This window comes from Diadema antillarum, unplaced genomic scaffold, assembly GCF_040938485.1.
Source record: "Diadema antillarum isolate AM-2024a unplaced genomic scaffold, OU_Dant_1.0 scf00000197, whole genome shotgun sequence".
NCBI lineage: Eukaryota > Metazoa > Echinodermata > Echinoidea > Diadematoida > Diadematidae > Diadema > Diadema antillarum.
In genome coordinates, this window is record NW_027271086.1 from 398908 (window position 1) to 411488 (window position 12581).

A 12581-nucleotide genomic window follows, 5' to 3' on the forward strand; every position below is an offset into this window, starting at 1 on the left:
TATGTTCCTGTGCGTGATGTCTCGATTCCGCGAAATTAAAAGCGCGCAAAACTCTTCTGACCGGGACAAGCGCGAAAAATTAGTCATGCGAAAATATCCGCTTTTACAGTATAATCAATTTGATATTGTAATTTTTTGTAGCATTTCATTTGTTAAAGTTATTTAGTCTTAGGTTGTTACCGTGCAAATTATACATTTATCTTGAGATTGATTTTGTGTATAATTGGTCACTTAATAAACTGTTGAGTACTCACAAAAACTTGCCCAGAATGTTGCAAATAATGACAAAAATACAGCTTGTTCAAACAGATGACAACTTCGATTGCCTGAACACCAGAACTCCATAAACTATTTTGTTTGTATGTGCTTTATGTGTGTTGGTGAATGTTTGTGTAGTGAAATAAAACACGAAAGAAAGATATTATTCAGAGGGGTTAAGGTTCAGGTGCGAGTTTCTTCACTTTGTCTACAAATTTAATTTGTAGAGGGAGACAAAGTGAAGAAACTCGCACCTTAAATAAAACATGTTTTATTCTTTTAGATGTCAAGCACTTGTTGTAGATCCAGTTGGCTGAAGGTTTTGGGTTTATACTATTAAAGTTGGCTGTGAAATGTTAGGTACATGTAGTCTTGTGAGTGTGTGTTGGGGCATATGACCCCCTTAGAGACTAGAATGCAATTTTGCTGAATGTACCTATTGTAGAAGCAATAAACTTTATTCATTTTTTGAGTCTGGGATCATGATTAAATCACTTTTCCCCGCATCTCAGGAATTTGTGAACAACAGTAGTGATGCCATCGATGGCATGGAGAAGAAGAAGAAGAAACACGTCAGGGTTCCGACAGAGGAGCAGCCAGAGACTCATGCGAAGCCCCCTCCTGTGAGTGCCTGATATATCCCTTTAAGACCCTTCCAGAGTCATTTGAAATTGCCCCCAAAACTTTTACAAACTTGTACAAATGTTTCATGTTTGAATATCAGTTTAAAAAATCCTTTTATAACTACAAACATTAATTTTATTAGGTAAATTCAGATTTGAAAGTAAAGGTTCAACGTAACCATCAGAAAACAACTTATTGATGTCCTTTTTTAACCTTGAAATGATTCATATGTCTATATGCATATATCAAAGCATGTATCCTTCATAGCAAATTGTTTTATAATTCTTCAAATATGTTTGCTGATGAGCATTTTTGTTGACTGGATATTCAACCCCTTTAGGCATTGTTTTATCAAAAATGTGAAGATGCACAAACACCTAACCAGAACTGAACATTGTTTGGACACTATCTGTAAATGAATGTGCTTGCATGCTTACATTACATATATGTATTCATCTCACATTTAAAAGTTATCATGGTGCAGTAACCTTTTCATGTTTTTGTTCTGATTGTATATTTTTATGTATGCATACACTTCCTCTTTCTTTTTCAGTATGCATCAAAAACATTTGTATTGGCTATAAGCATTCATTGCCATATAAAGTTGACATTGTTAGTGAATATGACTGTACTTCTTTTTTTTATGATATTGCAGTATACTCTTCTTTGTTCAAAAGCAAGCATGCACAAATAAAGTTTCTTTTATATGATGTAGACTATATAAGCTGTACAAAATTAGCAAGAGTCATTTTTTTATCACTATTTGATTGTGAGTGTGCACACATAGTTAATGTTTGCAATAAGTGGCTTTCCAACATAACTGTCTATCAAACAATCTATGCATATATAGCTGGTGCTGGTGCAATTGAGGTATCATAATGCTTGTATTCAGAATGCTCCACAGGGAAATACAAGAAAGCAGCAATAAGATTTTTAGTGGAAATAGATAGGGGGAAAAATAACCTGTGATGATAAAATAAATTTTTCCATTTTCAGGAGGCTACTAAAGAATTTTAGCTGATCATGCTACATATCGTCGTTGGGGTGACAAGACCTTGTATCTGTAATTTTGGTGAAAATAATGTTTTTGGATTAATGGTCAAATAATGGGTTAAGTGATGTCCTGTCCAAATCCCAACTGTCTTAATACTCCAAAAATGAAGCCACCACGGCATGTCAAAGGAAAGGCAATCCCATTCACCACAGTGCTTTGGCCGCCATGTTTTTTTGCTCTCCTGAACATTTGACATTTTGTAGATACGAGGTCTTGTTGCCCCAGCGATGATATGTTCTTGTCACTGATTGCTTTTGCTCCAAATGCTGTATTTCTATTTCAATCTGCTGGAATTAGGACAATACGGCCTGTTTTCATGTATATGTGTGTGTGAGTATATGTCTGTGTGATATAAAGTTTGGAGCTGAGAGACAAATACAATTGTATGTTGAAACCCGGTAGCATGGGATTGTACCATGGAGTGGTAAGGCTGGCCTGGCTCAGATATATTTGAGAATCTCTGTAACACATTGTGTAATGCATTCTCACTGATCTCTATGTAAGTTCACAAACAGCTGAACAATCTTTACTGGAGTCAACTACTACAAAAAAGCATATGCTCTTGCTCTGATGCACATATTCACTAACATGCATTATTTGTGTCCTGTTTGGCAGGGAATCTATTGTCTCCCCATGCGACCGGTTCTTTAACTGGTGTGCCGATTGAAAGAAAGAAAAAAGAAAACAATGAATTATTGGTAGATAGTCTAACAGAGCTAGAGCTGCCCTACTCATGCAAATATGCTTTAATTATACCAGAAAAAAACAACCACAACAACAAAAAATTATTTTCATATCATTAGACATTGGTTTCATGCAGTGGCTTTAAATGCATTCTTATTCTATCCCACCTGCCATGCTTCCATGAAGTCTGTTCCTTCCGATGCAGAGGACCAGCCTGACTCTGCCAAACCTGCTGTAAGTCTAGTCTTGGCTCCAGAAACACTTTGTACATTGTACTTAATATTTCATTTTCAATTGTGAGGTGTGATTACACATTGTATTGCATTTTAAGTGCTCATTAGTTTCTAGTTCCCATTTTGATGTTAGAAACTGACTTTAGTATGTGTATGTGTACTCTGTGTGTGCAGGGTGTTCCATAGATAGAAGTACAAAAAATGTCCTGATTTTTTTTTCATTGTTTATCTGAGCTTCATGTTGTTCATTTTGTAACTGTCTCTGCCATGTTTGACATCCTTTTGTGAAATCTGCATTATGTCATTGCATATATGCACATACACAAATTGTGTTTCTCTCATTTAGGTGGATTTATATATATAGTTTCATGGTCTGACATCTCATTAGTAAAGTCTAGATAACCTTCATTAAACATCCATCATTCTCAAATAAGAAGATTTTTGTCGGTTACATTGGGCCTGGCAGAAATAATGTGTGGATGTATGTGGCAATTTTTGCATTGACATTTGCTCAATGTTAGTGTAACGTTTTCCCTTTTACGTGAGAATACTCCTATAAACCTCCCTAAAATTGCTTCAAAATCTCCCTTTAGCATACCCACTGCACTCACTGTATAATTACCAATTTGTGTACTGTTTTGCATCGATGATTCTTAATCATCATTTTACATATTGTTTATCATTTCCTTTCTTCTTTTTTTTATGTCTGTTTTGTTTCTCTCTTTTTTTTTTGCAAATAGATTTAAATGATGGTTGGTGGGATATTTCCCTCTCCTGCAATAAGAAATTGTGTTGATTGCACTTGCACACATGAGAAATCCTTGCTGCGACATCAAAGAAAAATGCAAAGCAAATGTCATGCAGTCAAAATTTGTCTGCTTATACACCTTTTCACCCATCACCAAATTGTTTTACACTGTATCATGTTATCCCGTTACCGCTATATTCATCATGGCGTATTTGTTCTCCCCCGAATGGTAGCCCGTAGCCCCTGAGTCTGTGCCCCTCACACAAGCCCCTCCCCCATCCGCTGCTGAGGAGGTGAAGTCTGAAGTGAGTTCAGCATGGTGCCCAAGAAGGGAACCTTTTAAAATTTAAGGGAAACTTGTGGGGGGATGTATTATCAATGTGTGATATACAAATGACTGGTAGAAATACAGTGATATTAATTGACTTTACAGGAAAACTGCTGTTAGAGATGTACAATGTAATTGAATTTTTAAAAATATTTTAGGCATGGTATTTTCCAAGCAACATAATTTTTGGAATAGTGATTATAATGACAGTAACAATTTTAAAGTAATGATTTCGACTATAATCATAATTAACAGTAATAATGACAACAAATAATGGGTATCACTGGCATTATGTCCTTTGTCACTTGCCTATCATGACGATTATGATCACGAACACAATGTTGTTTTATATATCAAACTTGCTGTATTGTGGGTGCAACTAATTCTTGATAGGAGTATTTACATGTAGATAAAGACAAAGTATATTTATAGGTTATCTGAATAAAAACGAAACACAACTGAAGTGAATCTACCAACGTCAGACAGATTTGATATTTCGCTGTCCGTCCGCCATAGAATGTTCAATTATTTTCCACCTTCCTTCTCCCTTTGCTCATCTCCTCTAACTGAGAAGAATGCGATTGTGTTGCCTAGGATCTCATCCCTGCGACACTGAGGCACAGTTTGCTTTCGCCAGTCAAGCCTTTTCATGCAGAAAGTTTAATAGTCTGTTAGATATCTGGGTAGTAAAAGTAAAGATATCATTATCATTCTGTTTGGATGATATTATATCATGACAATTTTCTTTAATGTTAATGACATTATATGAATAAAATAAATGATGGGAAAGTAAAACTGCAGTATGAATATCAAACTTTTTTTTCTTGCCTTTGATACATGTATATCAAATATGCAAAGCAATCCAGATTGATTTTCCTTGAGTGTAGTTGGATAATAGTTTTGATATTTTAAGTTTTGTCTTCAACTCTCATCTCATCCCCTAAGTATACCCAGCAAGAAATCTACTACCTACATATCACATATTTAATCGTTTCTTTATTGTGTTTAACTTTGCACACACCACTCTGTTGTTTTTGTGTTCTCCGTCCAATGAAACCATCATGCTTTTGTTTCTGCCACACATTTAATCTCACCATGGTAGCCCGTAGCAGCTGAATCAGAGCCTGTTGCACAAGCCCCTCCCCCATCCTCCGACGATGTGTGCCAACCTGAAGTGAGTTGTGTGCAGCAGCTAATTGGACCACTCACTTCTCAGAATTCAGGGAACTTTGTAAAAGTTAGAGAAAAGGGAAGTCATGCATGCAACTGGGGGGGGGGGGGGGGGGAACCCACAATTGTCTAAATACGTTTTTATTGTTTTCAAAAGTTTATTTACAAAATCTTGTGTAATTCTAACTGGTTTACAAAGTTTCATGAATTTATCCGTATCAAAAAGAAAGAGAACAAAGCACTGATGTCTTGACATTTACTTGGTATTATTGCGCTTTAGTCCAGATGGTTTCATGCACAGTTGTGCTCTTCTTCAGACATAGCAAAGTTGATTAACATTTTGCTTTCATAGCATTTATTTTAGTGAATGTAATTGAGATTCTTCAAGAGTTGCATTGGATGGTTTGCTGAGAAAAAATACGCATAGGAATGGCATAATGAGAGAGAGAGAGAGTATGGCAATATTTTACTAGTGTAAAAATAAAAGTAACTTGGCAATACACATTTTCCCCCCATATTTATTGGATTTCTTTTTGCTTTGCACTTTTATTTCAAAGTGATTTTGCAAGCAAAAGAGACAACCCCCTGCCCAAAATGTAAAATCAACAAACAAATAAAAGACCTAGCTGGAATGTGCACTCTTTTAAAATGTCTGTCTTATATTGTTTGAAAGATGATTAAAACACTTTAACTAAAGATATGCCAAACTCTGAAAGTTTTCTATATATATATTTATTCCATAAGCTGCATAGAAAGGAGCAAAAAGAAGTTCTCAAACTTAAAAAACATTTGTGGGTGATATCAAGCAGAGATAGATTTCATTGTGGTCTTCAGTTATAACATTTGGTGAACATGAAATGTCATTCACCTTACAGTTTTGCTTATCAAAAATTACATTGTAGATGACAATGTTTGTCCTTTGCCAACTCATAACCACCTTTTAAAAGTACACATATAATTTTCTTCATGATTCAATGCATGGAATATGTTGATTTTTATCATACGGAAATAAACAGACAAACAAAAACCACCTTCAATAGTGCACATGGATATGTACTGAAGTTTGAAACAGACTATTAGATGTCCATTTTTTTCCAATCTATCTAGTTTCAGTCTTTTCTTTTAAAATAATTTTGCTACAACTCAGTCAGCTCTGCAAAAAGTTGTTGCTATAACATTTGTTTGCTTGTGAACTGTTACACAAAAGTGACCATTTTGTTCTGAATATTCTAGGAAAGAAGAATAGTCGTGATTTTGAAAAATAGTTGTTTCTATATTCCATGATGTTGATGTGGTTCTCTGTAAAGCATATGGGACAGAATATGATTTCTTTTCATTATCACTGTTGTCACGAAATCACTAGATGTGATCTTTTCATCACAACACTGTAACCATGTCACCATTTCATTCCTCCGTTCACTCCTCCCACCACTCACCGGTGACCCCTTGACCTTTTAGCCCGAACCGGCTGAACCAACACCCCCTTCACCATCCACAGAGGCCAACAATGGAGATACTAACACTGAATGAAAGTGAGTGTGTATGAAGTGAATGTTTTTGAAGGGAAATGTCAACTTGACAAGGATGTTTAAAATGAGACAAATGCAAAGTTTAATATAGTTGAAATTTCTCTCTAGAAAAGTTATCAGTCTTTGAACATCAATAACTTTTGCAGAAGTGCATCTGTTTGGGGGTTGTCATATAAAGTTGGGTGTTATGAAATTTACTTCTTTGATTGAAATAACAACAGAATACCTCTTCTCTTTTTCATTTGGGCCTATTAAAGAAAGCATAGATATGAAAGTACTACGGAGGATGGCAACTAAATATATGCTGGAACAAAACTTATGTTTCATCTCCAGTATGATTATTAAAGAAATAATTGCTTCTTTTGGTATTAATTTTGACGGGGAGTATTTTGTTTGCTGTGCAGATGCGGAGGCATAATTCTCAGGTATCATAATTGAATCACCGAGATGGGAGATGTGAGGTAACCATACTCTCCCGTAGGACCATTACTCTGTCATTGTACAACCTTTGGGAATGGTCACGTTGTTCCTCCATTTAACAAAGATCTGTTACATTTCTTTTTTCATTAACTCAAACATTATTTCTCTTGTAAATACTGTATTAACATCAAAGTTGACATTTCCTTTCATTTAAGTTTGTTGATTTAATTTTTTTTGAGATCCTTAGGATTCTCATATATATGCATTACAGTTGAACCTTTTTTTTTTTCTATGTAGTTTGCTTAGTTACTGTATGCTGTGTATTTGGACAGGTTTTAGTCACAGTGCATCGTCTTATAGATTGAGTTAGAAGTGTATTACACTAATGTGTGATTTCTGGCTAGCGCAAACCCTAGCACCATAGAAAAGAGCTTCATTCATGATAGTTTCAATGAAGGAAAAATCGAGCTTTTCCCACTAACATGCACATAGATAGATCTGTAATTTGCTTGTAAGATATGCTCAAAGTAGCAATTGATCACACTTCTTTGAATGCAAAATTAAAATAATGTGTTAGTTCCCTAGTGTCTACATTACTCTTAACTTACAGATAGAATCAGCGTGCCATACCAAATGCAGATACAATATGCATTTGTACTTCGTTCTGTACATTAAATGATAATTTTTGTGAACATATTTATTATTGATTAATATGTCATTACCATCAAATGGTCTTCTTTAAAAAGCAACCCTATTGGGAATATTTCCATTTCTAATTTTACCCCATATTCTACCAGCAATTATATCCACCAGAGTTCTTTTGTAATGATATGACTGAAATGCTTATTCTAAATAATTGTCTACTTATTTTTCTCCTAAGGTCGTGAACAAAAGTTTCATTGGAGTAATTAAGATGCAGTGTTTATGTTGTGAGTACATCATTTCTACATGGTGGTACAATGTTGAATCAAAACTTTGCAAACTCTATGAACAACATACAGTGCATGAGTTGTGCTCTCTATCAGTAGTTCAGAGGACAGTTTGAAAGATGTAGACCTGGAAGGTGTGGTCACAAACTGTTGATAGGTGCAGCCTGCACTTATTGATACATCTGTCCATGTCTTTTGTGAAATTTCATTCTCATATCTCCCTCTCCCACTGTCCTTTTCTCTGTCCCGTGCCCGACTCATTTTATACTTCATCTTTACCTCCCTTGCTCCCTTCCCACACAGTCATAGAGCGAGTCGAGAACTTTGTTGGATGGAACTACATCGTGGCAGACCCTTGTGGATGATGAGAAGATCTTTCAGGAATTACTGCAGGGAACAGCCTGTATCCAGGGCCTTTGAAATATTGTGTCATTTTTCTATCTCTTTTCTTCCTTTTTTTTTATATGTCTTGTGATTTTCTGAGAGTGAAGTAGTATGAAGGAATTCTTCCCGGATGTTTCTTTCTCCTTCATGAGATGTATTTTTTTTATTGTATGACAACAGAACTGAACTTCTATTGTGCATTGAGTATCTTGTGATGGGTAATACAATTGTATATGTCAGCGTGATTTTCTTTTCTCTTTATTCTATTGAATCCATCACCTACAAAGGTCCGGTGGTTTGTGCTTTTTGGATCAAAGCTTTTATAAGTAGCCATAGTCAATTGTGCCATGAATTTGTGCATTATGTATAGCAATATTTCAAATTAGTTTTGATTTATGTTTGAAATGCGTACTAGAATCATGGGTCATTGTGATTATTTTTAATACAATTTGAGAGGATATAGAGGTAGAATTGTACTTGTGTGGCATATTAGTAAATTGACACATCTTTGTTTCTTTCTTTCCTTGTTTTCCTTATTTCATATGGCATGTGGGGGTGGGGATTCCAAAATCGCGTGTAATTGCAGTAATGGTGCTCAATCACCGTACGCAATAATTTACAAAATTCGACAGGATGAATTTTGTGAAATCCAGTCAGTTTAGCATAAAGTGAATGGTCACACAAGTAGATATTTAGAAAAAAATAATGTACAGAAGGGTTCTCTGTCGGATGTCTGCCACGTTCAGACAAATATGTAATGTGTTTAAAAAGTGCATATCTAGAACAAGAAAATATATTTTCTACAAAGAGTTGAGGTTTATGAGTCTTGAATATCAACGACGAGTAAGAAATAATACATTTTTTCACATATGTAAGGGAGCATCAGATGTTTTTTTTTTCCTCTTTGGTGCATAGTATGTATGCGAAACACAAAGGATTGTGATTAGGGAGTCATGTTTAATCAACACTGCCGATGGTACTTGTTTTATGAAGTAGTAAGTATGTTGTTGTAATTAGAGTGTTCATTGAGTTTCTGGAACATTTTGACACAAGAGCCTGATATGCAGTGCGTAGTAAAACGTTAAAACTTCAACTTATTTGTTTTCTTCTTCTTCTCCTTCTTCTTCTGTGCTGAAGATGATACAGTACGTGCATGTGTTAGACCTGCAAAGTAAAAAAGAAAAGAATATGTTTTATAAATGTGATTCAAATACAAACACAATTGAGTTCAACTTCAGCTTTTAGTTTTTCTTCACCCATAGTGATGCAACCATTTTATTGTAAATAATGTAATGTGTCCATTTTATTGTCCCTGTCTCGATGTTCTATCATACACAATTAGAAAGGTGTTCACGTCCTGCCTGCCATTATTTTACTGATGACAGAATGAAGAAGTGCATTTTATGGTGCTATTTCCCATTTGACTCTGTTTCAGAGTTTTTTCTGTAACTTGAGTATTTGTATTCAACCCTACCCCCCCCCCCCAAGAAGGAAATATGTGGCGTTTTCTATACACATGCACTGCAGAGTAATCATGTAGACTATTTGATGAGATATCAGTAACACAGAAGGAATCACTAATCAGATGTTATTGATTTTTGGAAAGTTTTTTAACAATTGCGGTCAAATTTTAGTGATGTGTTTCTATGATGCAAAGTATGGTTTCTCTGTTTAACGTGTAAAATTATTGAGACTCTTACTTTTTCAGCTTAGTTGTAGACATCCTGTGCTCGTTAACTTTGATAGTTCTTTCATTCCCTACACAAGTGTCTTGTCAATTGGTGATGATGAATTGAATATTCAATTTCTAAAGTATTTTCGTACTTATTGATCATGGAATGAAAATTGCGACTCAACAAAGCATATTGATATTCGTCAATTATTATTCATCATGAATGTGTGAAACATTTATTTTTAGTTTATGATGATGACGACAATGTTCAAGTTGAGATACAGGGTAAAGACATTTTCTGTTACATGAGTCTAGAATCGTTGTACAATGATTTTATGTTTCAAAAAATACGTTGGAGGATTTCCTTAAATCTCATATCGAATGAATTTGTACAGCATTGTTTGTTTTTAGTGATCTACATTTCTTTCAATCATGTGTTGTTTTTATCTACAAACATTTTTTATCTGTGTTGATTTTTGAAATCAAATTGAAACTTCATTATGCAATGCGCGATAAGTTGAGCTATATTTTTCGTATTTTGCAGTGATCATATTTGAGGGGAAAATATGAATTGTGATTAGCAGCAGAGATAGTGCGTTTAAAAGCAACTTGAGCCGCCTCACGTATGAACCTGTTGATTTTATCCCATTCCAGTCCTGCTATATAGTCTTCGCGTTACCTTGCCAGTTACAATACCCAATGAATATCTACGCCGTCATCGATCAGAACTGTGGGGATTGTTCCTTGCAAGTCAAAGTTACGAGCATTGTTTCGATTGTGTTAAACGCATTTACGTAATGTTAAATAATTATGTCTTCACTGCAGAATACACTTTCTAAAAAGTCTTCAACTTTTATGGGATCACATTTGATGCATCTGATAATTACATGCAGGTAAAGTTTACTCTTGCTTTTTAAAATCGATTAGACTTTAGATACATACATTTGTACTTTGTAATACGTGTAGTAAAATCATGAAATGCCATTTTGATGACTATTGGTATATGTAAATGACATACGTACATAACATTGTACTCGGCTGATGTATGAATAGCATGCTTTAATAGAAATTCGTGTAAACGTTGTAGTTCAAGAGTCGCTTATTTCCGTTTGACGGGTGCATTGTTGGCTGTTCTAATATACTGTGTTCTTATGATGATATCATATTTTATCAAAGATAAGTTTTGATTACAAACTTTATGCTACATATTTTGTTATTTTTCAAAATTGGCTGAACGTAAACGATGTTCAGTACTATAATATATCCATTTAAGACAAAGTATCGTGTCCGACGATTACTAGTATTTGAGGCTAAAGATCTATCCGCATACTACACTGTAGTAGTTTCGCTGGCCTCCTCATGCATCTTAATTGCAATAGAGCATTATAAAGGCTGGGTACATCCATCCTCCCTGTCAGTACGAGAATCACACTTATGCAATCATCGATCGCATCTTTCAAGGCATTTGTACATAACCGTGCATCAGTTTATGTATAATTCTGTTTCAAAATGTGTGATGTGTGTAAACTCACAACATCAGTATGTACATACTGTGTGCATTGTTTCTGTTCTGTGGCTGTCTTCTCGACAAATAAACACGTTTGTATCCGAAGGCTTTCGTAACAGATTTTTATTTATGTTTGTCGTTAAGTGTGAGTGTATAAACTGCTCCGTAGGTAACAATGTTTAAGTATCTCTGAATATGTCTGTTTCTTTTTTCTTTTACATTGTCATACGCCAGTACAGGTCCATACTTTCTTCTCTTATCGGATTTTGTAATTTGATGTATTTTTGTGTCCTTCCATTCGTGTAAGAATTTGTGTCGCATAATGATTACATGTACACTGTATTTACAAACAAACACGTACATGGTTGTACATGTTTATTTATTGATGCACATTATAACACACACACACACACACATACACACATACACACGATGTATTAATATGACCATACTGTATAATTATGTACGTACATTGTAGGCCTATATCTTGAAGAAATGAGAGTGAAATAAAAACACAGCAAGAACCAACAATTTGGTCAGACGTTGCGGTCAGAGACATTTGTCACAGTGAGACTGAAAGTAAACACCTGATACAAGAAATTAAGGAGACATGTACATAATATGTATCATTTATTATGTATAGATAAATATTTGATCTTGTTTTAAACATTTTATTTGATCCGCGTATTGGCAGTACTACTAATAATAAAGCAATGTAACGATAGAGGAATGCATTAAATGTCAATTAGTTTTTATTCAAAATACGAATCTTCGAAGATTTGGATTTTGAATAAAAACCAATTGGCATTTAATGCATTCCTCTGTCATGACATTACTATTACTATTAATGTATATATATATATATATATATATATATATATATATATATTGAGTAAGTTCAATTCAAAAATTCAACATGATCTTATTTCCATATAAAGTAATACAAAGTAATAAACATACAACGCTTACATGAGTACATGATATTAAAGTTGTCCACGTGTTGGTGACTATATACAGCATGAACTTGGTTTCAGTTTTATT

At 34.6% G+C, this 12581-nt stretch overlaps 1 protein-coding gene and 1 long non-coding RNA gene across 2 annotated transcripts in view; both read left to right on the forward strand.

Moving 5' to 3' along the window:
• LOC139723664 (choline transporter-like protein 1) overlaps positions 1–893 on the forward strand; it is a 31506-nt gene extending 30613 nt beyond the window's left edge. The window contains exon 17 of the mRNA XM_071634889.1: positions 771–893. Coding sequence (XP_071490990.1) covers positions 771–893 — 123 coding nt within the window. The remainder of the gene's footprint in view (positions 1–770) is intronic.
• A 2827-nt stretch (positions 894–3720) lies between these two features.
• LOC139723645 (uncharacterized) lies at positions 3721–8553 on the forward strand. The gene is made up of 4 exons (XR_011710377.1): positions 3721–3906; positions 5032–5103; positions 6558–6631; positions 8281–8553. It is a non-coding gene; the product is annotated as an uncharacterized lncRNA (long non-coding RNA).
• The last annotated feature ends 4028 nt before the right edge of the window (positions 8554–12581 follow it).